Source organism: Siniperca chuatsi, linkage group LG17 (genome assembly GCF_020085105.1).
Source record: "Siniperca chuatsi isolate FFG_IHB_CAS linkage group LG17, ASM2008510v1, whole genome shotgun sequence".
In the NCBI taxonomy this organism is placed as follows: Eukaryota; Metazoa; Chordata; class Actinopteri; order Centrarchiformes; family Sinipercidae; genus Siniperca; species Siniperca chuatsi.
The window spans coordinates 13,704,527-13,730,653 of record NC_058058.1 but is presented as its reverse complement, the minus strand read 5'-3'; the positions used below and the strand labels follow the sequence as shown (position 1 = coordinate 13,730,653).

The 26,127-nt window shown below is 42.4% G+C and overlaps 1 protein-coding gene across 1 annotated transcript in view; it reads right to left on the bottom strand.

Moving 5' to 3' along the window:
* jarid2b (jumonji, AT rich interactive domain 2b) overlaps nucleotides 1–26,127 on the bottom strand; it is a 106,964-nt gene that overhangs the window by 49,809 nt on the left and 31,028 nt on the right. The window contains exon 2 of the mRNA XM_044170692.1: nucleotides 7,117–7,243. Coding sequence (XP_044026627.1) covers nucleotides 7,117–7,243 — 127 coding nt within the window. The remainder of the gene's footprint in view (nucleotides 1–7,116; nucleotides 7,244–26,127) is intronic.

The window sequence follows — 26,127 nt, the reverse complement described above, 5'->3', positions numbered from 1 at the left end:
AAGCAACTCAGACAAACAAAATAAGCCCCTAGACAGATTCTCAAATCAAAAGAAACAACAGGCACCAAGAATTCAAATTAGGTCAAACAGAGGAGTGGAAGTCAATGGTAATTAAGGGAGACAACCAAATGAAATAGATATCACAAGGCTTGATTTCCTCATGGGCAATTCTTGCAATTGTTGGAACGTGTCACACAGGCCTGCCTGAATCTACAATAGCGTGTGAATGAGCAAACTTATCAGAGAAACAACTGGGGGAGTTCAAAGCTTTTCAGAGTTATTAAAAAAAAGGAGAATGCGGGAGCTGCCAAGGAGACTGTAACCGACTGGAGACAGAGGCAGTCACATGTTTAAAACTGCACTGCTCTTGCCTGCTGAAATATCACTTTGCGGAGCTGAAAGCTGAAGATTTATATCAGTGAGTGAGCAATGCAGCAATCAAACATTTGACACTGACAATAATTAATCAAATTTTACCCGTTTTGACAAGTATTCATGTCTGACTGGAGTTTGGTATGGCAGGTTGTTAAATTATTCATGTTGATTTTGCAAAAACAAATGATGACTCACTGAACATTCAAGCTCCCAGAGGTTTGTTTAACCAAGACAACTGCTGTCAAACCCTTTCATTCACCTTTCCAGTGGTATGTCACTTTCTCATTGGCTGAGGGATTCTTAGTCCATTGCCTTTGCTGCACACCCAGTGAAATTCCATTTGACTGATGCTTTGGTGGGATGTGTCACTCACCCTGCACCGCAAACTCATAATAGTGGGTGTCAAAAGGAAAATAAATTAAGATAATAACGACGAGTGGAGCACGGGCTAGGATAAGTGGCAACTTGAATGATATCCTGTTAGCAAGGAGGCTACTGTCGAACATGCCCAGGCATTGTGTCATCTGACAAAGATGGGACGGGGAGGGGAGTTGTAAGATCAAATGACAGAGTAGGAGACAGGATGAGGATGAGCAATTGTGGAGCAGGTAAAAGGAGTTTTCAAACATATGATTTAAATGAGATTTATAAATGTGCTTTGGGCTGAATGAGCGCACACAAGCGCAGTCACACTTTATCGTTGCATATACACCAGCTGTTGTTTTTTCTCACACACGCAGGGCAGGTCAGTACCTGAAAGTAGAGGTACAGTTATCAGACACACACCGTTGCGGTCAGAAAGTTACCAAGCGCCGGCGTGATGAGTGATCACTGCACTGCAGGCAATGCTTTATGTTGGAGAGCCTTGAAGTCTATGGGACAGGGGTGAATCACTGCCTTACAATGTCATGGTTAGCACGAAGGGCTTAAAACCTGTGCCTTTAATCAATCAAGAGTTTCACTTAAAACTTTGAAGTACCCTTTGAAATTCAATTAATCTACATTTGTGAAAGATTTTCTACACTTTTTCTAGAATATATTCCAAAAGATTGAGACATATTAAGACATTTTCCAGTACTTTATTCGTGACCATGAAAAAATTATAATTAGTTGAGACACTACAAATAGGAAATGGTGCAAAGAGTCTTACTGCAACTTCTGGACAATATGTTTTGCCAGTGAAACTTGCACCAGAGCAAAAAAAAAAAAAAAAACCCGAAATAGCTCATTAACTTTAATTGTGCTCAGCAAATGACTGACGCATGATGTCCCCACAGAACGTAAACAAACGGGCAGAGGCCCATTTCACTGCCCCCTCTTCTTTTCTCCCTCCCTCCATCTATCCCCCCCATTCCTCCAAAGAGTTGTTTGACATATGCTGGTTGCACATGAATGCCCATATGAGGGGCAGAGCTGGGAATCATTGGAAGGCAGAGGGCTGGGGATGGGCGAGTGTGGCAGACAGGCAGGGAGCCAAAGGCCGGTGCCTAAACTCAAGCTCCTGGTGCTGGTAGAGGCCTGGAGTAGTGGCAGGGGTTAAGTCTGGAATGAGATGGGGCAGCGCAGGAAAATGCTAGTGTGCCATCCCAATAGCTGCTCCTATGGGGGAGTTTCTAATCAGATTTATGCGTGCTTAACTAAGCCCATCGCCTCGCTATGTTCACCTCAAAGAGAGAGAGAGAGAGAGAGAGAGAGAGAGAGAGAGAGAGAGAGAGAGAGAGAGAGAGCGAGCAAGCGAGCGAGCAGAGGTACATAGCGTAACATGGCGTATCACAGGGCTGAGAGGAGCCTATTAGTGTGAGCTGCAGTAATAAGAGTGGAACTATTGCAGAGTAGTCATGCCATAAGAAAGAATTACCGTGGGGGCAGAGACTGCCCTAATAGGTTCTTGATTACACTTACAAACACAGGCTTAATGTGAAAATGAGTGCAATATCATACCTAATGGACAGGGAACCTTTTAAGAGATAAAATTCATACTTGTTTCTAGGTTAACATATATGGTAGTAATCTATCTTTTGATATCTTTCTCATAAATGAACAATTCTGTACATTTGCAGTTGAAATTCTAATGTTATACAAAACTTTAATTTTCATTTCCCTCTTGTAAACAAGGGCACTAAAATTCTATTTCATGCCTTTTGTTCAAGTAATCCTCTGTGTACAATTAAAATTGCGGGATAATATAAAAAGAAACAATGGGTAGTTTTATTTTAGGGAAACTCCCCATAGTATCCATTCCCAGACGTTTTTCAGAGTAGAAGCAGATACTATAATTGACTGCCTGGCAAGAGGATTTCAAACAGCCCAAAATATACTGCTCTTCCTTTCAAAATTGGACCTAACAACATTGCATGACACTTACCACAAGCCAGAACAAAAGCATACAACAATGTGCAGTTCAGAAACATGGCATCTGCTTTGTGTAGTTCAAGGCACTAAATCTAAAACATCAAAGGGAAAGATGGGATTCTATAATGGCTTGAGCCGTTGTTTAAAAAGAGCATGTGAGGGCAGAATAGATGTGATCTCTTTCACTCACTTGATTCGATACCTGAACTCTCCCTCTTTCGGCTACTGTGATTCTCTTATTCCCCCCCCCCCCGGAATACCAGCAGAGAGAATAGAGGGCCCACACAGTGTTTTAGCTGCCACGGATGCCACTCTGGCCATGCAAGGGGCTGGCGGCATGGGAAATACAGACAGACAGCAGAGTGACAGCGAAGTGAGTGCTGAAGGAAATGGGACAACATGCATAAAAACGGGTAGGAGCGGCAGGTCCTGAGACGGGCAGACAGACAGGAAGAGAAAGAGAGGGGACAGTCAGAGAAATGGGCAAACAGGGAGCCGTCTCTTCAGCCCCTCATGGTTTTTGGCCAGCAGCCAGCTCCTCCATCAATAGCACTCAGGGAAATGGAGAGGGAGGAATGGATGGCAGGGGAGAGGAAAGGTACACACGTGCTTATCGGAGGGAGATGGCGTGGTAAGGAGGTACAGGAAGAAGATGCAGCTTCAACAATTCGGAAAACAGGAGAGGAAGGGTGGGAAACAGGACAGAGGGAAAGGAAGGGAGGGTGGAGATGGAGGAAGAATGGAAAAAGGAGGAGGGAGGGTTTGTGTGACAGATACTGTAGATAGTTAAGACAGACGGGGCAGAGGACAGGAAGGACAAAGCGGAAAAGAGGGAGATGGTGAGAAAAAGGGGAGACAGAGACGGATGGAGGCAACAGGCGGGAGAAAGAGGCTATGGTGAGGAGGGTGGGGGTGTGGAGATACATAATCGAGGAGATTGAGCAGTGGGAGGGAGAGAGGAGACAGGAGCTTGCGTAGAAGGCAGTAACCAGAGTCCTATTGATGTGTAATGAAACCCTGCATCCGGGGGAGAGACAACAGGAAGGACAGACGGATGGAGGGAGATAGGGATGAGGAGAGGATGAGGAAGAATGTGGCTATGATGGAGTGGGAGACGGGTGAGGGGATGAACAAGCGGAAGCCGGGACGCAGAAGGGCATAATGTCATTTGTTAAATAATGCAGGCAGCAAGCGGGAGAAGCAGGAAGTGTGATGGACACAGAGATGGATGGCTGCCAACAGCAAGAGGTAAAGTGGCTAGGGAGATGGCATAATTGTAGCTATGGGCAGGGAGAAGGCTGGGTGGGTGGGGAGATTGAGAATAACACACACACACACACACACACACACACACACACACACACAGCTGACTGACAGACTGCCACACCCCCTTTAAAATAGATAGCCACTGCTGCCACTGCGGCCACGCAGTGACGGAGAGAAGAGGAGGAGAGAGGGAGAGTTTGGGGATGGATGGTAGAAAGGCGGGACTGGGGACAAATGCTGTTTTACGGAGGCTTACAGCCAGGTATTGCTGTAACCTCCTTCAGTTGACCTACCTATTTCCCAAAATGGTGGATGCTTATCTTAAAATATACTGAAGCAGAGAGGACCTTGCCTTTATTTGGACGAGATCCTGTGTATAGACTAAGGGTTTGACTAACAATTTTTTTTCTGATATTCTTTTAATCAGAGCTGAAACGATTAGCAAATTAATTAATTAATTAGTTGATTTACAGAGAATTAGTCTACAACTATTTCGATAATCAAAGTCGTTTTTTAAGCAAAAATGGCAAAGATTATCCAGTACAAGCTTCTCAGATGTGGATATTTTCAGGTTCTCTTAGTCTACTATGATTGCAGTGTAAAAATCTCAAAACAAGATATTTGTAGATGTCACCTTGAAATCTTAAAACAGGCATTTTTCACTATTTTGTGACATTCTATTGAACAAATTTTTTACTTTCAATTACTTTTCTATAAAATAGTACAAAATTTCATTAGAAAATACTACAAAATTCCCATCATCATTTCCCAGAGCTCAAGGCGATGCCTTAAAATGACTATTGTGTACAACCAACAGTCCAAAGCCTAAACTTATCAAATTTATATCAAACAGAGAAATGCAATAATTCCTCACGTTTTTCCTTAAGCAATTATACAATTATTAAAATTCCCCTTTACTAATTTTCTGCCAATCAAGTCACACACACACACACACACACACATTAACTGACTAATCATTTAGATATGACAGTTATCTCTAATCCATCATCTCATCAACTCCATCTGTGACATTAATGATCATGTACATGCATGGTCTGGCTCTCCAAAATGGCTGATAGTTTCACAATAATGCCTGTGTGAGACTGCAAACTGTGGCACATGTCTGGCTCCAACATAAGCCCAGACTCTCCAACCCACAGTCCTCTAAAACAGCAGGGGCTGCCCATTCAGGATGTAGCGCACGCTGAGTGTGATCCTCCAAAATGGCTGACAGTTTCACCACAACGTCTATGCGAGATCGGAAACTGTGCCACTCGTACAACCTCCAAAGCCTTGCTAACCCACGGTGCTCTAAAACAGCAGGGCCCGTCTATTCAGCCCAGCTCCCTTTTGTGTCAGCGCGGGCTGCTGTCGTTACCCCCGGCACGACGGGCCACCGACGCTTTCTAATGAGTCATTTTTATTCAGGCGATAAGGTCAGCTACCCGCGGCGGCTTAAAAGGCCCTGAGGAGCTCTGGAGTGGCAGCTATGAGATGCCAGACAGACGCACAGAGATACACTAGCTACAGGGAGGGGAGGGGGCACTCAGCACAGACATAGAGAGAAGAAATGAAGGTGTGGAAAAATATATAATAAAGAAAAATAGGGAAGGAAAAAAAAACACTAGGTATAAAAGATAAGCTACATTTCAAAAGAGACTTCCCTCCTGTCTGTCTGCCTGTCTCCCTTTCTGCCTAGCTGGATGGCTGGATGACTTTCCTTTCTTTCGGTGTCTGGGTTGTGTTAATGTCAGCTGAGAATAGCTTCTGAGGCACGTGTGAAGTTCAAATCTGCGCTGTTGGCTGGCTGAGGGCTTTTTTTTGTATGGGAGCACCAGTGTCAAACAAAGACATGGTGGCAGCTAGGTTCAAAACAAGCTGTTCATCCCCCTGTGCTCTCACTCTTCTTGAGTTGTTTCAGGTTTACACGGCACAAAAGCAAAATCCCTCAACTGTTACTGTAGCAGGCTTCCACCTGGAATTGGATTTCTGTCTAACTAAGCAACTTCAAGTATTAATTCATGTCAGGGTTTCTATTAGTCCATGTTTTAATGAGTCTGGACACAAGGGTGAGTGTAAATACCCAAGTTGGAAAAGATTAACAAAACTTCTACACGTGTTTTTCGTGTGTGGGGCACTGACCCCATCAGAGTCCCTCTGTTTGATGCGTAAACAACATTTGAAAACTTTCAGTTCAAGGGTTCCTTTGAGGATGTGACACTGAACCAGCAAAGTGAAAGACTGCAGCTCGCTGCCCACTAACACACAACAAAAGGCAAATGAAAGTCCTTGATCATCGGTTCTCATTGGATTCTCTCCATTTTAACTTAAATCAGGCTCCGTCGTCAAAGAAAACATGCTTAGTCTTTACATACAGACTAATAAAACTGTCGCTTGCAATTAAAGGAATGAAGAGCTACATGGAGACGCTAATGTCAGCCAAGCCAGACAAAATTGGCAACTCTGACATTTACTCCACAAAATGCCGTGCAGCAGTTTTTTGCTTCTTTCATTTCTTCAAAACAAAGTGAAAGTTTTCAACATGTCAAATTGCTACATTTCAAGATATCCTTTAATTGTTGCAGGGCTGTTTACAGTATGCTGTGAGATATGTAATTCATTTAATTCCATTTAAATGTAGCTCTTTGAAAAGTCCTCATTTTGGAGGTAAATAAAGATTTCCAAGTACAGGATGAGTGACAAATAAGATACTTTTATACATTCAGTCTAACCTGATCTCCACTTGAAGAAAAAAAAAAAAAAAGGTAAATTAAACTTCTTAGACTGGCATGGAATGGTACTGTATGTCTAAACCTTTGGCTTCAATCTTAACTTGTAGGATATGGCAGAACTTTACATTATTATGTATTATTTGTTACAATTATTGTATTCTAGTGATTTGAATTGAAATCTGATATGAGGTTTGCTTGATTTCCTGTTATTCACCATGTGGCATTGAATACACTAAATTACCAAAATATCATACTGTGGTAAAGTGGACAGCTATAAATATACTCACCTGATATCGATATCAGCATCTATCCCAGTAAAAATACACAAGTGGAAGGATGAGATACACAGTGGTATAGCTCCCTTGCATTAAGGACATGGATATGAACTTACCATTGGAGTTTGTGGTTCCGTCACCATCCAGCTGCCGTTTCTGTGCACTCCTAAACTCCTTTAGGGAGAGGTAAAGCACCTTTCGCATAACCCGTTCCTCAGACCACGGGATCCCATCACTGTCATCCTGTGGAAACATCCAGATAGAGAGAGAATGGGTCAGTACAGATAGAAACACCGGGCATGTTATGTACAAACTATTATGCTGTGTTTCTGCGCTTGTGGGAAAGTACAATTCCAATACTTAGCTAAAAGACAGTTCTGAATTATCATGTTATTGTTCGAAAAATCAAAGACAGACAATGAACAACCCATTAAGATAGTCTGCTGCTTTACAAGTTGGAGAATTGTTTTTGCTGAGCTTTTGCCTTTGTTTCTGGTGTCAGACAACAGCGTGCCCATAAAAGTGTAACTTACAGGCCACTTGTGTTGAGATATCCAAGACAAAACAAAACCTAACAAGCTAACGTCAGCACAGACTCTCCATTTTAACCTTCTTCAGCCAATTAGGTGCAACAGAGTTACTATGTATCTTTTTTTGAACTATGGAAACTCTAAAAACTGCCTAGAAATATATTTGCTTACATCAAGAAGTGATAGTAGCTGCAGTAAGTTAGCATTTTAGTAGTCTGACAACAATAACGAAATACAGGAAACAACATGATGCTGTGTTCAATGTGGAAATGCATGAAAAGTTATGACAGCTATACAAGTTTTTGTATAATAGGGAATCTCCTTACGTATTGTACCGGCTGCCATTTCATGCTGTATTGTGATATTAGCATGACACAACATTAGCATAACATAGCATTAGCTTGCAGCTAAACACAGGGAAACACATTAGCATAAGAATGCCACGAAGGACTGCATCTCACCACAATGCCATGTTGGGAGAGTGTTATGGCGATGAATAGGTAGGAAGCAAATGAAAAAAGCATCATGGGACTGTGAGTTCATGTGTTGCTAATCTCTCCCAGGGAGACTGAGACAGAAGATGTTATTGTCAAAGAGGTCACCATAAGTCACACACAACACATCCTTTTCCCTCCCAGTCAGTTACAATGTGAGCAACAAACACATGATAGCAGAATGTATATCACATCAAAGCCGCAGTTTATTCAAAACACTATATTGCTGATATTGAGCACTTTAACAGCAACAGAAAAATATTCCACAGAAATGAGGATTGTTACAAGGGTCTTTTAGTGAGTGTCCAACAGCAATAACCATACTTCTCTTCCCCTCTTTGCTCCCCTACACTCATTGCTCTGGCAGCTGTGTTTGATGTCGAACAACGCTAATGACTAAAGGAAATGAGATTAGGACATGAGCAACAACAAAGAGGTATTAATAAATAATGGAAACTGGAAACTGCTTTTCTCTAGTCAAGCCATCAGGCGAGTGAATTTCAGCTCTAAGGTTTGAGAAAAGAAAACACTTTCTGTCTTTGCGTGAAAGGCTAATGTATGCTAATTATTTGAATTAAAAACACATTTCTGATCCTGTTGGCTCATCCCAGCAAGCACATTTCCTTCTCTCTTAGTCAAATGTAATGTAAGAGGGAGACGTGAAAAGCAACGTGCGTGGGAGCGCGTCATCCAGTTGACTCAAGATCATTTGAGTCTGCTCAGGTAAGTGGCTGGCGGGCAACACAGTGACATCAGTGCAGGGTGTATAAAAAGATCTCCACCTCACATGAAAATAATTACTCCAAAGATGTTTTATCGCTGATGTAATAAGATAACAGTCACAGCATTCCATTAAGAATGAGTGCGCTCTCAAACCCCCCCCCCCAAAAAAAATGGAGGAGGAATTCAGACGACTGTGGCTGGGGTAACACAAAGTGTGAGTGTGTGTCAGCCTATATTTCTGTGAAAGGGAGAAAGTTAATCTCATCCTGATATTATGCATCCTCCCACAGCCAGTGAATAAAAGGCTACTGAAATGACTACTGCTCATAAATGTCCTTCTTTCAGTGCTGCAATCCCGGGTCTACTATACTCTATTCACACTCAAACACACAAGATATAAGAGATATTATGATAGATAAAATGTGCCTTCTGATCAGTGCAGACAACTCACTGCTAATTATAGCAGCATCACAACAGAGTGTGTGCAAATGTGTCTGTGTGCGTTTATTCAAAGTTTCAGAGTTCAGGACAATGGCCTTACACAAGATGACATTTCTGAACCGTTACAATACATGGTAAATGGACTGTACTTATATAGCGCCTTTCTAGTCTTTCTGACTACTCAAAGTGCTTCATACATACACTTTATTTAAAATGAAGTTGCAGTTCACCATGTTTTGAGTATAAACTTGGATCTACATCATGCAACAGCTCCCTGCCTTGTCACTCATCAATACTATATAGTGTTTAATTCAACACAAAGCCAAAAATGGTGCTTCTTAGTGGATTACTTAAAAGCCATAGGTGGGTCATGAGAGAGAAGGTTGCAAGTGAACTATTACTTAGAAATTGGTGAATATGGTTTATTATATCCATGTAATTGAAAACTTCCTGTAATTAGAACATAAAAAAATGATATGACCTCATTCACTCACTTGATTCATTTCATAACTCCTAATATTTTTTGACAATATTGACAAGACTGAAGAGTTTGCTTGTTTGTCATGCTTGTGTGTTTTTTGTTTTTTTTGTCTCTTCAGCAGATAAAAATAAGCTTTTGCAGAGTTCTGTTTTGATTTCCCAGGTCTGCTTAAGGGCCTTGGGGACGAGGCCTCAGCAGAGCTGGAGGGGGGGGGGAGCACCAGATTAAAAGCTGGGTGTCTGCACATGATGGAGCTGATGGGTGACAGCCACATCTCCATGCATACAGTACGCTGGCACATGCACACACACACATACACACACACACACACACACAAAGTGAGCAGACCATTCAGTGCGCCGATGGTTTGCAGCCTCTGACAGAGGTTGATAGGGTGTGTTCTGTGTGTAGCGTGCAGTCCCTCATTACATTGTCACAAGTGAGTGCACGTGTGCACACATTGGCGAGAAAGGTAGGGCGAGTATTCAATTATTTTCTCCTGTAGTTAATGTCATCTAATCCATTCTGTGTGTGTGTGTGTGTGTGTGCAAAAGCCTGCCAGGTAAGCACCAATTACCTAGACAGCTCACTGGCACTCTTTCCCTCCTGGTGTGTCACAAGGCCAAATGTACACTGACACACACATAGCATTGACAGTATATCTCAGGGTTACAAGTGCTCTCACATATACAGCTTCTATGGTGTCCACATCTCTACCTGACACACACGTAAACACAACACACAGCTGAGAGGAAAAAAACATCTTCCCTCCAAATATTGACCTTAAAGTTCATCTGCATTTCTTTTTCTCTCACTTTCTCTCTGGTTTCCCCACAGTTGTTGGCAGCGTGCCACAGATATTTCCTGCACTGTGTATACATAGCAACAAGGTCTGGAGGGAAAAGGGGGGGAATGCTGACTGACTTCTCATCAGCTGGGGCTCTGCTCTATTACAGCTGCTGTACCCTGAAACCTCACTAATAATTCTTCATAACTTCAGATAATAGGTTAAATGGGTTTTCACAACATTTGCTCAACTGTAGGTTAACTATTTATCTGACCTGAGAAGTAGTTTACCATCTGTTCCAGGCCAAGGCTGCTTTCAGGGCTGGATTTTCAGTCACAAAAGCCAGCTCCTGCCTGTGTCTGTGTTTTCCAGGTGCAAAATAAAGAAGTGATGGGCAGAAATTGCATGCAAAACCCCTCCGAAGACATTCACATTGCCTGCCAGAGGGTGAATGTAATATGACAGAGGAAGGGAAACTCAAATAAGCAATAAGCAATGTGTGTGCATGTTTCTGAGGTATTGCCAGAGCTCTTTAGAGACAACTCTTACACAGAGCAATGCCAGCCGAGCACTACCTGGCACTGACACACACATCTACACCCCGACCAGCTCCCATCAGGCTAGTGGAATTCCACTAATGAGCGCAGGGACTTTTTCTGTGCACATGCGTGTGCGTGTGTGTGTGTAACCAAGTGACGCGTCAGGAACGTTGTGTGCCTACTATCACCCGGCATCCCCACCCCCAACTCCTTTGGAATACACAGGTAATCAGACCTGCAAAAAACACACAGATACACAGACACCTTTTGGCTCTACTACTCTGAAAAGTATGCCTCTTCCTCTCTCATTCTGTCTATCTCTCTGTCACACACACACGTGCTGCAAAAAAAAAAAAAAATAATAATAATCAGACCGTTCTTGGAAGTATACCAATGTAATACCTTTCCCGCTGGGCTTCTTTAAACATTTTACCCCAATAAACTTCCCCAAAAGATTAAATCCAAGGGGAGAAAATATCACTGAACACACTTGAGAAGCATTTTCTAATTCTTGCAACATTAAAATTCTTTTCCTGACATTATTCTGGAGCATAACAAGGCTTTTATGCTTCAAAATATAATATCATTTCCAGCTAGAGTTTGTGTTTATTACTTTAACTAGCAATTTTGTTGTAAGATTATACAAGATTATATTGAAGATATGCACATTTAAATTCATTAGAGCGAGAAAAGATCCAGCGAATAAATACCCAGAAAACATCTCCGCTAGACAGAGTATTGCCAACAACAGAACAACTGCGAATAAACTGAATTTTGAGAACTGTTCCAGGAATTGAGAAAATGTTAAAAGGCTTGTAGCAGCATGCCAATGGTAAGAAGTCAAGAGTCTGAGCAGGATTAATCTATCACTGCATCTGTATCGGTTTATCTAACTGGATGAAAAGTGGAGCTGGTTCCACTTCATAACCCCAGCCTTACTCAACAATCCTCTCTCCACAGCAGGCAAATCCAATAACTCCGATAGTTGATGAGGAAACAAGTGGATTGCTCTGGCTGTGTGTAATAGTGGATGCTGAAAAAAAAGACCCTGGATGTAGCATTAGATAAAAGGGAAGGAGGGAGGAGAGAGATAGAGGGAAGGAGGATGATGAAGAGTACCGGTTGTACAGTGTGTCCATTTTAATGTGTGAAATTGCTTATTACACCATTCACTGAAAAACACACACTGTGCCTTTAAGAGCATCACAGAGCCTCTGTGTTGTGCTCTGGGTCTGCGTGTGCAAGTATGACAGAAAGCTAAGCCACGCTACACTAACTTCAGCTCTGCAGACATGCCAGTGCTTACTGTACAGGAGAGATGGAAACCACAGATTTAAAAAAGGTGATAAAATCAGTTTTCTAATATTTGGTTTTAAGTGTTTCAGCTTTTATCCATCAATTAAATGTCTAATATATCAATTAGTGTACATATACACCAAGGTAACAAGGCTACAATCAGTCAAAATGTTGGTATGCATCCAGCACTACTATTTTATTTCCCTTTCTAAGTTAAACAAAACCTTCAAGCTTAAGAGCGTATACATTAACACTCTTAGGAATCTGCATATACGTACATTTCTGTGTGCGTGAGTGTGTGCGTATGTTCTCACTAGCTGTTCCAAAAATAGCGCTGTGCTGCTGCCGACTGTGTGGATGTCATGGCAGAGGAATGTGGGCCACGCGCCAGCTGCGATCTGCTCTACAAAACCAGCCCAAAATCTGTTATTCTAACACACATTGCCCTTTAGAGGAGGGAGGGAGGGGGATGGATGGATGGATGGATGGATAGATAGATAGAGGAGAAATGTTATTTTAACAAAGCTTGGGTTATTGTACCCAGTAGTCAGGACAGTATTTACCCCACTACTACCCTCTTTTCTCCTCCTCCTTCCACATCTTGATCTTTCTTACTCTTTCACCAACACATGGGCCCCAGATGACTGGCTGCAAGGATATGACTGCTCAGGGTTCACAAGTGGTGCAGATGGCAGCGATAACAATTATCTAATTCCCAAATGCATCACTGTAACCTTTGTTAGGGTCATGACCAACCATTTGTGGATTAGAAACATTTAAGGCATGCTGATTATGACCCTGTGGAGAAACAAAAACAACTGCAAAGCATTAAATAAAGCCTAGACAATGCAGCAAGAGGACCAAATTATGCCACCAAAATAACGGAGGGCTCAAAGCAATCTTGTGAGTGAAAGATGCAAATGCAAATAAGAGCATCTAAGCAGCATGTTTGAGAACAAGTGACTCATTAGAAAACTCTGACTGAAAATTTGGAAACTGACAGTCCAGGTATTTTCGAGCCCACTGCCACTTTTGATGTAAATGGCTACTGTTTCCCAAAAAGCACCTGTCAGACCATGTGACAAATGCTTTTTAGCAGTTCTAGTTCAGAGGCAGCTGCTAAAGCCAGGCTGACTTCCTCAACTATGAAGCATATGTTTGCTCAGAAGACTCACATTCCAATCCTAACTACATCCTGGTCCCCATGACCGGATGCTTAGCTTAGAGCTCGGAGAATAGGCGACTGGAACAAGGTTGTGGGGTTGCCGGGGACGAGAGGCCATATATAATCGCCTCATCACACCACAAGCTCACTGCATCGGAATGTATAGCTGCGTTTCCACCGCAGGAACTTTCCCAGAGATTAGGAACCTTTAGAGGAACTCAGTGCATTTCCACCGCAGGGACCAGGGTCTAAATTAAGTTCCGGGGACATTATTTTATCCCCCAAAAAGGTCCCAGCTCGGGTGGTAGTACCTTCCAAAAGTACAGGAACTTTCGGGGTGCGGGCTTGCAGAGTTGAACATTTCTGAATGGTCGTTCTCCGACAGGCGGAGCAGCAAGTAGTTTGACCATCTGGATCGATGCATTGGTGGGTCCCAGGCCAGCCTTCTCTGGCGCAGCAGCCCAGCTACTGTACTGTTGGTAACCGTGGTGGAAGACACAGAAACGGATGACCAGTCGGTTGAAGGTAAATCACATATGGCCCACATGATACTTGTTAAATACTATAATGCTAACATTAGCTACATGCTTACACCAACTGCTAATGGTTTAGAATCGTGTGTGTTTCATGTTCTTATATCCCAATGGGGACTTTAACCTGAATGCACACTAACCATGGGGACTTGTATCACCATGGGGACATAAATTGAGGTCCCCATGAGTAGAGACTGCTTTTTGAGGGTTAAGACTTGGTTTAAGGGTACCGGTTACAATTAGAGTAAGGTTAGGGTAAGGGGCTAGGGAAAGCATTATGTCAATGACTGTCCCCACGGGGATAGTGAAACAAACGTGTGTGTGCGCGTGCGTGCGTGCATGCATGCATGCATGTGCGGCCTTTCCTTTAAATTAGCTATGCTGGGATAGCCCCAACATTTAGAGTAGAGGGATCCTGAAGATTTCGATCTGCATGAGAGGAGATGAGACGAATGCTACAAGGGCTGAAGATGCCTCTCCTGCAATCGTATAAATGACAAACCACAGTTTTTCCATAAGCAGAAATTCTACTGACCACAACTTCCTTACAACAATACAACGGAATTGCAAAAAAAATAATGATAATGATGCAATATCAACTGGAACCAGACAGATGCTTTGTGGATACTCAGTGTCAAAAGAGCCATTTTTAAATAGTCTACACGCAAAAAATTGTGTGTGTGACCATATTCCCTCTCCATATGCAGCAGATAAAGGTTTCTCCCTCAAAACAATGCCTTCTGTTTGTAGCCTGGGCGTGATGGTCTCTCCTGCTGAGCTCAGTGTCACACACACACACACACACACACACGTCTCTACTGTCAATCATATCAGCTGTCTGCTTTTGCACGCACACACACACATAGTCTGAATCTGTCTGAGCGTACATAAGTGACAGACTGCCAGCGCCATTCAGCCCTGTCGAGCATAAAACGCTATCAGGCTGGTAAAAAGTAGAGCACAGAAAGAGAGAGAGAGGGAGAGAGGGAGAGAGCTTTTAAATACTGACTGTGACAGTTTATTTTGACTGAAAGAAAAAAATGTCACAGTGCTTTGAAGATCCTGTGTGTGTGCGCATATGAGAAGAGGCCCAACTGACTGCATAATAAGGGGTTTAAATTGGTTGCCCACCCACACTGGCTATGTGACCAACTGACCCCTGTTCTGACTCATAACCCTAAATACACAAACAGCAACTTACAAATCCGAATCTTCTCTTAACTTTGAGAGATGTCTTTAAAACAAACAAACAGTCATTAATTTGTAGTGTTAAAATCTTGAAAATAAAGAATTATTAGAAAAATTGTAAAGCCCTTGCTAATCTGTACAACTGCTTTGTTTGTCACATTCCTGGAACACTGACTGTTAACAGTATTGATTATCAGAACATGGAAGGAGTTTCTTAAGGTTGGGCTCAGAGCATACATGGCACACAGCACCAGAGGAGCATTACCGTAAAGAGTCGGGGCTCAAAGCAACAGTTTCCTGTGCATTCAGTGCCACAAAGCCAAAAAGGATGGAGGAATTGTTGTTGTGGGACTTTTAAGTGTCTCTCACAAAGTGAAATGTTGAAGTAATGGCGTAATATCAGCTTTGTAGCGGTGTGTCTGTCAGTTTCACAGCCTTGTTGCCATGGTTTTTAGGGTTCAGTTGAGGAAAATTCTTCATACTTTTTTTGGCATTTTGCTTTATTTGGATAGTGACAGTAGAGAATGACAGGAAAGGCGGGGAGAGAGAGAGGGGATGACATGCAGCAAAGTTCGATACCCAGGCCACTGCAGTAAGGACTTAGCCTTGATATCTGGTACGCGCTCTACTTGGTGAGCTATCGGGGCACCACATTCTTCATTTTAAGTTACATTTGGCAGTTTGAGAGTGCTGACTGTTCAGGTAGAGGACAGGGCTACGTTTGGTCTTACAAAAGACCTATGGGAGAAATGTATGTTAAAATGTATAAAGCAACACTTGCACTTGTGTGCACTGCGGGGACATGCACACAAACAAGCTCACTAGCTGTGGTCATGTGGACAGTGAATTCTGATCGACAGTGCTCCCCAACTTGCTGTCATTCATCATAGCAGCAGCGGCAATGGCTCCTGCGCCTCCCTCCTATTCCCTCGAGAGCCTTGGAAGGCCCTGCTGCTGATCCCTCTTACCAGAGCTGCATTTCTAACCTTCTCTCCTCCACACACCAGCTGTGGTGGTCTACCCATTAAAAATATGAGGTATGACTTCTTATATCAGTAGCAATAGTTTATTTCAGTCAAAGGAATGTGTTCTTCATTGTCACCCAGGCTATATGACACCAGGCGCTGTGTGTATCTCGAGATTACAAAAATCCTTCCACATAATAAAAGTCTTATCAGGACATTTGTTAACTTAGATTGATGTCAAATTTTAATCCTACTTGTTCAAATGTATTAAGAGCTTTGTAAAAGGTCAGAATATAGAAGAAATATCTGTGTCACTAAGTTTTTTTGCTACATATGTATGATAAATAAATAAATACAATCTTGTCCAGCAAACTGCCTAAGGCTATGGCAGTGCTAATGAACAAATCTTTAAGAATATTTTCTCTTTTTACAAACAAGGTCACATTTTTGCCACTGGACCTCTAAAAACACAAGGTCACAATTTTTCTGCAGCTGGACCTCTAAAACACTGGGTTTAGGGGAATAAACAAAAACAAATCTTATTTCAGAAATTGGAAATACATTTTGATTCTTGTAATGGGTTTTGGGTGGATTTAATGCACTCCAGGGTCATAAAACTAAATACTGTAGGCATGCTGAGGAGTATTTACTTGAATCAAAACTGACTTCCTCGGTTTATTTCATATGACAACAGTGATATATTACCAGAAACTCTGATATAGCTTTTCCGCCTGCCAGCTTTGGCCTTTAAATGTGGCAACACTTGACACATTCTTTTGTATTTGGGGGAATGTTGTGTATGTCAGTCCCATTACATGACTGGAACATCTTAAGATACTACCAGATAGTGTAGCTAAATACTTACAGAAGTGCGGTGTATGTGCATATATCCACAAACACACACAATGTTTCAAAGCATATGCAAGTTATGTTACAGTGTGTAGACATATCGTGCCATAGAGCTGAAGCCCTCCCACTACCACAAACACAAGGAGGGGAGAGGAAGGCAGAAACATGAAACAGAGTAACCTCATTAGCCTCATGGGTTGTCTGACAGGAACAGCCTGGAGGCTAGCAGGCTTATACGAATATACAGAAAACCACCGGCCTCTGGTCAGTTAATGCAGCATCGGTCTGCTACTAGTGGAAGATGCCATTTGTATGGAAGTAAGCTGGTGTGAGAGCAACGCCTGAGGGGGACTTCTAGAAAGTCTCCCTGTTAGCCTTGGATAGTCAGGCTCATCAGAAAGACTGTAGGATTACATCTGGAATCCAGTTAGGTGAAGTTGTAAACAATCAGACAGGAAGAAACACACAAGCACCATCACACACAGACACACTTACACAAGAGCAACAACTCATAGCCTGAGGCTTTAAACTCATTTACCCTTGCAGAACTTTGCACGAGCTCAGACAAGCTGCTTTACTAGAAAGACTCATTAATTCCCCTTTCCACAAGCAGGACATAAAAAGATATTGAGCGTTTGAAAAAGGCCGCCGCTTGCCCACACAAGTGAAGAGCTAAATGACTATGTATTGCGCGACAAGTTAGATTACCACAAATGAGTACATTTGTGAAAAAAGAAGCCACTTCAGAAGCATCTCCCGCTCTTCGTAGAGATGCCTAAAATTTTGTCACTGAGTATTTGAATCCTGCTTACATCTCTGTTTAGATTTAACAAACGCAGAGGAAAAGAAAAACAGATGGCCTCTGCACCTCCCTATCTCATCTCCCAAACGAAGTTCAATCTTGGCACAATCATTTTTAGAAACACTGAATGGTCGTGTCTGTTGATGTGAGCGCGATTAAGTCTTTAGAAGATCGATAAGCACCCGTGTGTGTGCTGTAGCAGTGCTCTAGCAGTAGCCTCGGCCAGGCCTCTGAATTAAGCTATTTACTGTTTTTGTAGCCACAAAATAACCTCTTTCTTCATACCCTCTCTACCCTTACTCTCTCTCTCTCTCTCACACACACACACACACTTTCCTACACATACCATTTTACCCAATCTGATACCATTGTGGATTGTGCCTGCATTGTAACAATTTACAAAAGCAGCTATGTGGATCAGCAACATTTACTTCAAATGTTTGGAAAGTTTTGTTTAGGAACCAGGCGTGTTTTTTTTTTCTTCTTCTTCATTGTTGTCAATGTTGTAGCGGTTTTGACAGCAGTTTCAAGGGCCTTAGGCTCATCAATCAATCGAAAATCATGTTGTGTTTTGAATTGTTGAATTATTGTAGGAAAAATAATATAAAAAAAGTGTGTGACATTTTATCCAATGATGATGAAACACCCTCTAACCTGAGGAAAAATTCTCTAATAAATGTTTTTTTAAATAATAGTAAAATAACAACACCATCTGTGTGCTTTTCCTTTTTGGTTCTTTGTTATATTGGGTATTGGCCTAACCTAACCTCAGTGCTACATCCTTATCTGCTCAGTCTGTCACACAGGGCCACAGACATTATGTGTTGATGAAATGTTGTGGTTGTGTGTACATTGGTTCCTCTGCAAACCTCTGGCCCTGTTTACACCTGGCATTAAAATGAGTCTTGGGTGATCTGATCACAAGTGGACAGCTCTACGTACAGGTGTAAATGCACCAAAGACGCATTGAGATCCAATTGCTCAGACCACATTTGGAAGTGGTCTAGGCCTTTTGAAGGACCGCCTACTCAACTGATGTCCTCTGTGTAAGTGGAAGTACATACTCATTCACGCACCAACGGCGTCATATGGAAGTGTGACACAACAAGAAGAAGCCATAACAACAGTCAAAATGGATTCTCGTGGATGAGTACACACAAGACACGCTGTGTGATGTCCTCCGGCTGCTCTCTTCCTCAACTTTCTGCGATTTATAGAGTTTCCTGATGGACAGATACCTTTGCGTGTTGCTTGTGATCGGATCACCCAAGATGCATGCTAATGCCAGGTGCAAACAAGGCCTCTGTATATGTTTACCTCGAAACCCCCTGTCAGCATCCCTATGCAAAGACATTACCCTGTATTTTCACAGAAGCACGTATCAGCCTTTACACACACACACACACACACACACTGACATTTTATATTTAAATTTCACTTTGAATTGAAGCAGAAAAAACTGTGTAAACAGGAAAAAACAGTGTCAAGAGAAGAGAAGCACACAGTGGCCCCTGTGTGGCCACTCTGGGCCTGGTGCCGGTTGGCATTGGTTGGCATCTCCCCCTCCGCAGCTGGTGGCAATATTAACCCGCCTGTTGGCAGACGGCTGGTGGGGGCATGCGGGCAACAACTAGCCAGGCTAGAGGTGGGGCAGCGCTCTGTGTGTGCGTGTGTCCTAAGATGCACTCCGTTGGCCCTGATGTGTGTGCACACTTGTCGGTAAGTCTTGAGGGTAAGTCTGACTTTGTGTGTGCAACTGTGCGCACATGCTCTCTGTGTGTGTGTGTGTGTGTGTGTGTGTGTGACCAAACGTGTGTGTATGAGTGGACATGCAGCTGCTTGCAGTGGTAGATGGCATGAGGATCCAGACCATAAACAAACCAAACTGAGCAGAGAGCCTGAGAACGTGACAAAATATTGGCTAGCACTCCTAAATCCCATTTGAAAACAGTGCAAAATCCAGGCCTTTGAATAACCTTGGAATGGACCATATCAGCTCCTATAAGTACATGCTCTGGGGCTCTACCTCCACTCCAGAATAATACTTGCTTTTCACAACTGAATAGACAGCTTTGTTTGGCTAAAGGCTGTGTATGGTTTTGTATCTGACAGGGATGTGCAAATACCTCTTTTTCATTGCAGATACAACTTCACAGCGGTATGCTGTCATTAACAAGATTCCTCTTCAGTAACTCAACAACAGTTCATTGGTCTCTTTGATAGCTGTAACATTTGTAAAACAGGTAGAAAGTGAAATTAAATTTAAATGTTAATATGACTCTTCTCAGGAAAATGTTCCGATACTGATAACGTCTTTTAGCCCGACATCCCACACTAGTGATACAATTAATGTAATGATGTAATGCTACTAAAAAAAAAAAAACCTAGTGGGTCTCTTTTCTTTGCAATCCCAGCATAGTGTGACTAGGGTTGATGACAGTAACAACAGAGTAGCTTGTACAGACCATGTAAGGTCAAGTCTCTCTCTGGCTGACAATCTCACTAACAAGCATGTCACAACATGGTGCTCTTTCTACACTGTACACACACACACACACTATACACATAGATACACAAGACCGTTGCTGAAGGACTTAAAAGCTCACACTTTACAAGTGCTTGTCTGGATCATTACTGGCAGACTGTGTACTGTTATGTACACATACACACATAGTCAGGGCCAAGACGTGCACATCCATCCCTTCTCCTAGCAGCGGTTTCTGACAAGCAAGTCAATGCTGTCAATGTGTGTTTGTGCATGTCTCAATGTGTATGCACATGTACAATCATGGATTGCTAATTATATGCATTCAAATGTAGCTTACATATGAATCAAAGAAACCGTCTGGAAATGGTACCTCCTACACATCATCCTTTTCAACTGCAACAAACAGGAATATCTCTAAAACCTGCCTTCAAAATGTACCTCACCACCAAGACAGCTTCAAACAGGAAAGTACTACAAAGTAAGCAAATTAGAATATATGGCAAGTATTTATTGAAACGAATGGGTACACGGCAGTTGAAATATTTTTGATGACATGCTATTTACAATACAATAATGTGTGCTATTTTTCATGTAACTTGCAAGTCAAATGAGACCATTCCAACAAAGCAATAATTAGGCAACATAACTATTTCATAGACAACAATTATTTCGCAGTCTCCCATCACTTAACAGGGGGGAAATGAATCAAACTGTTGTGAACAAGCCACAAATATCACTTGTGTGACAAGTTAATTACCCAATTTAATAAAGCAAATAATTACCCTCTGGCTCTGGTTCTAGTGAACTATTTTCCTTATGGAAATGAGACTTCATGTGCACACAGAGGCCTGCGTTTGCATGGTGGGGAGCTGACATCAGCAGAGTTCTTCAGAAAAGAACTATGTGGAAGCTCTGGGGTGGGTCAGTAGGCCTGTTATTACTTTGTTGCTTCTCCTGGTCATTGAGGTAGTTCAATATCAAAGAGAAGAGAGGAGAGGAGAGGGAGGGAGTGTGTGAGTGCCGTAAAGCTCCTTTGTTTCATCTGGCTCACACTTCGAGGAATGTGAGGTACATGCGATGTTTCTCACCCTGTCTTAAAACTCCCAGTATGCACATGCAGTTTACCTTGAATGGACACATACATTCAAGTACATGTATATACACACACACACACAGTTATAATCCAAAACCTATATGTGCTGGCATTAATCAAGAACAACAGGGGTCACAGTAAATATATGTCAGACATGACACACTTCTGCGGAGCTAAGGGAGTTTTCTGCTGGATGCACATGCGCAAACACTTCACCATGTAACCATGTGTACACAGACATATGACCGAGTGTCTTGTTCAACAAAATGGCTGCTTTGTGGCCTTCGCAATCCCTGTTACATACCAATGTGTTTCTTAGAAATTGGCAACAAAGACCAACTTATGTCTTCTCAGTTATAAGCCTTATGGAAAAGGCAGCTGTGACTGGTGTGCAAAATCTCAAATGAGTGGAAATATTCAGCAAGTGGGCTGAAGTGGACCGGAGCCAAAAAAAAAAAAAAAAAATCTCATAAACTTCAATCTTGACAAAATTACCAATCACAGCCAATAAACTAAAATGAAACTGCAAACTACAATGAATCTATAATATGAACAGTAAGAGGTAGCAATACATAAGCTTGCACACAGTCACATCTACACACACAAACACACACCTAAAATGTTTTTATTTACTGCACCATTTAAAAAGGCTAAGCTAGTCCACAAGTGAAGTGCTAGACAAGCACTCTGTAATAAATCTATAACAGTTCACAGGGGAATGGAAAAAGCAACCTTTACAGTGCAACCTCTTATTCACACACCCGTTTGCCGGTTCACTCTCTTTATTGCAGTCCAGATGCATTCTGTTTATTTACCCCGACACCGTGGCCCAATTTAGCCCGAATGAGGGAAATTAAATCAGGCCTTGTGAAATCGCTACACTTCCCAGCCCTCGTTTTGTCCATTAAATTGTCATTGTTGGCCAGCCATTTATGAGACGCAGCAAAACAAATGTAACGCTCAAGGAGCAGAGCAGAAAGCCAGAGGACATGGCGGAAATTGCAGCACACTAGGTGGGTGGGAGGTGGGGTACATGGGCTAAATGAGAAATCATTTGCTGAGACATTCAATAAGATGGATCAGAGTTTGTAGCCGTAAAATGGGGTCATGCAGGTGTTTAAAGTGTAGGCAAGAAAAGCACTATAGCTTTAAAGTGAGGAGAGGAAATTGATTTTAATTATATATATTATACTATATAAATGGTCCATGTATATATGGGAAAATACAGATAAACACAAAAAACACAAACAAAAGCTTACTTGCAAAACAACCACTTAATTTCTTATCAAAGGCCACATGCGTTTAAAGCTCTACATCGACTTGATGTCCTGAGCCTTTCCACGCAAAAGTCCAGTTAAAGGTCAAGGGTCGGGGGCAAGCAGGTGGCCGGAAGGGGTCAAAGTTGACCTCCCAGAGGGACACATCAGTGGGCGGGCTTAAAGCACTCTGCTCAAAGGACCCGTCAATCACACTCACTTATTTATCATGCGTCGACCTCTGCTGGCCCCAGGGATCCAGCTTGCTATTTCTCTCCAGCCTCTTTACCCCCAACCAGAGCCAGATAAGGGCTTCTTTACATGACAAAGTGCTGTGGAAGACCCGGGCAGAGACAAGAAAGAAGTTCCTTTCAGTTGCCGGTGGGGAGCAAATCCTCTGCCCACAAAAGGTTATGGTCACATGGTTCTAATTTAAAACTCAAAGGTGAAATGGGAACTTTGGATTCCCTGGCCCAACATGATATCAAGTATCTTGCACCAGTTTGATCTCAAATTAAAGTCCTAAATCACTGCTTCTAATCTTAAAGCTTTAAAAAATAATGTCCAAAAAGCTATTCTTTTATTTCTTTAGTTTCCAACCAGTCCTGACATAATAAGCATTATTTTAAAGTCAGACTGTCATTGTAACAGCAAACATTCTGCACACTAGAAACCAATTAGATCGGGTTGCTCTGAACGCTAACGCTCTGAGCTACTCTACAGCATGTGTTATAACTTTAGCTCGCAGCTGTAAGCTCACTCACCTCACTCTGAACCTCGCCCTCACTAATGATGTGCAATGTGCTAAAGTTATCACTGCTTAAAAGAGACAAGAAGACAGAAGCAAACCTTCTCCCTTTTGTCTTCAAATGAGCTTGGATTCAGAGAAATGTTTTGGCAAGTGAAAGCGAACGTTTTTGAAAGAGAGAAACAAGTTGTGAAAAAGGGGAAGCCTGGTTTCCATGGTTTACAAAAACTGGCAGACAAACAAGGCGTCTGTTATGAGTAAAAAAAAAAAATGTGGGGGGGTATTAGTACTGAGAAGATGGTGGATTTGGGGTTTGATTTTGTTTTGAGTCTGGGCTGGAGAAACTCCCGATCAAGCCATCTGCCTGTGTGAAAAAAAAAAAATCAAAAAAAAAAATCGGAGGACTCAAGACCGTTTCTGCCAGCAAAAAAGAAAAGAGGAAAAGAAGGGGTGTCACAGGGGAGTTGGTAGGAAGAAGAGAGGGAGGGAGGACAGGTAGGCATTGTGTCTCAAGTTCCCCTTTCTATTCATTCACCATGGTTCCTTTTTGGTCTCTTGGGGGATGGTAACTAAAGAGGGTGTTAGAAATGTCTTGCTGCTCGGAGGCTGTCATCTGTGGACAGAGGGAAGTTTTGTAATGCGGTGCTCTGTAAGGATGAAGGAATTCAATCAACTGGCATCTGTAGAGGACAACAGAGCCCACTGAATATCAATAGCTGTAGGATTTTAAAGAGACATGTCACATTTGCAGCTGAATGTATGTTGCCACAAGCTTCAAATGCTGCAACAGTGCCAGCAAAGACAATGGTGTTATAGGGAAACTTTGATTAGCCTGTAGCCTGTTATGTGAATGAGAAACTAACAGTATGAAATTAAGTGAGATCAATCTCAGAATGACCGTAATCACTGAATTTCTCAAAAAGCTGAATACATATGAAGACAGAAAATAAAAAAGGGCACTGAATTCCTCTACACATGCAGCATCCACACACTCAGCTGGTTTCTCTGACACAAAAACTATTTACACCTCAAGAAAAATAACCGTTTACAAATCGTACAAATCCTATTAAAATGGTGATTGCTGAGTTACTATTGCACTATGGGGAGCATTTAATTTGAGACCAGGTGAAGGTATGATGACAGGTCGCGCCATAGGCCCGCTGGCATTTCTCCTTGGGGAAGTTGATTTTAAACAACCCCCTCCCCTTGCTATCAACCATATTTCACACAGACTTTTCAAATATGCGCAAATCTTCATCCATCACTGACAGCACTGCAAAATAAACAATCATACCGTAGATCAATCACTGTCTGTTTAATGGCACGCAGCATCAAGGCTGTGAGGCATGCAAACACACATTCACAGTGTGTTTGCAATATGCATATTGGTTTTGGGTGTGTGAGCAAGAAGCAGCTAAACAATATAAAGCAGACGCCATTTCTTTCTGTGACTGGAGTTCTGCGGACATGGAATCTAAGCCAGCAACCATTGAAAACCACACCGGAGCCTCACTTTTGGCAAATGACAAATACGGCAACATGAGACTACGCCAGTCACTAAATTTTCTTTTTCACATTTGGTTATATTACACATTCATCTCACCTTTATCCCAACAAATTGTGTATAAACTTTAGTCCACCACCCCTGAAAGCAGCAAACGAAAGTTACATTCAAATCTAGATTCTGCCGGACAAAGAAATCTTTGACATCCATTGACAGCCAGAGGTCAAACATTAAAAACTACTGTAAATATGGCCACAGAGAAGTGCATCCTGTGCTGATATCAGTGCTGCCAGGACTTTCTTTAATCTAAACCTCAGATCTGGGCTCTCTATCACAGTGTCTGCTTTAGAACCAAAGTCTACTGGCCGTCATCACCTGGCCTTCCCTCCTCTCATCTAACACTTCATAAAGACCATTCATCCCACCATCCTTTCATCCGTCTATAACAGGGGCCTCGTTAATCCTCCTCTCCATCCTGACCCTGTACCACTCTACTGGACTGGGACAAACTTCAAAGAGAGAGAGATGGTGTGTGTGTGTGCGCGCGTGTGAGAGAGAGACAGATTGGGTGGGTGGGCAGCTGTGTTGTGCTTGGCCTACACCACAAAGCCTTTAGAGGACAAGGCCCACACACACACACACACACACACACACACACACACACACACACACACACACACACACACACACACACACACACACGCGCGCGCCGTTACTCTTCAACATCCTCTCCAGTCCTGCAGTAGTTAATCTCTAAAGAAAGTGAGTAACTATGCATAATAATACCTGACCAATTTATCCTACACCAGCATAGTTCAGTGCAAAATAGTGCACATTAGGGCTGTAACCAATACCTGTTTTACATTAATTCAGTCTCAGGATACTCAAATTGAATCATAAGGCACAACATTTATAAACACACATAAAGCATAATATTACTGTAGATTACTAACCAGTCAGAGTTATCAAATGACAGGGACACATCATTTTCCCACAGGAAGATGCCCTATTTAACCAACCAGAGTAGAATTACAACATACCACCCTAGTGAACTCTGATGAACAGCCATTAATTGGACTGGTACACAGCGTGCTAAGCTAATGCCCAGCCCCATATGGGCTGCCAATGAACCTAGGAAGGGGCACTAACAGAGAGAGGGCTTTGACAGACGAGCTGCAGCTAAAAGTGACAGTGTGTTAGAAACACACTCACACACATGCATCAAATAACCCACATAGACACACA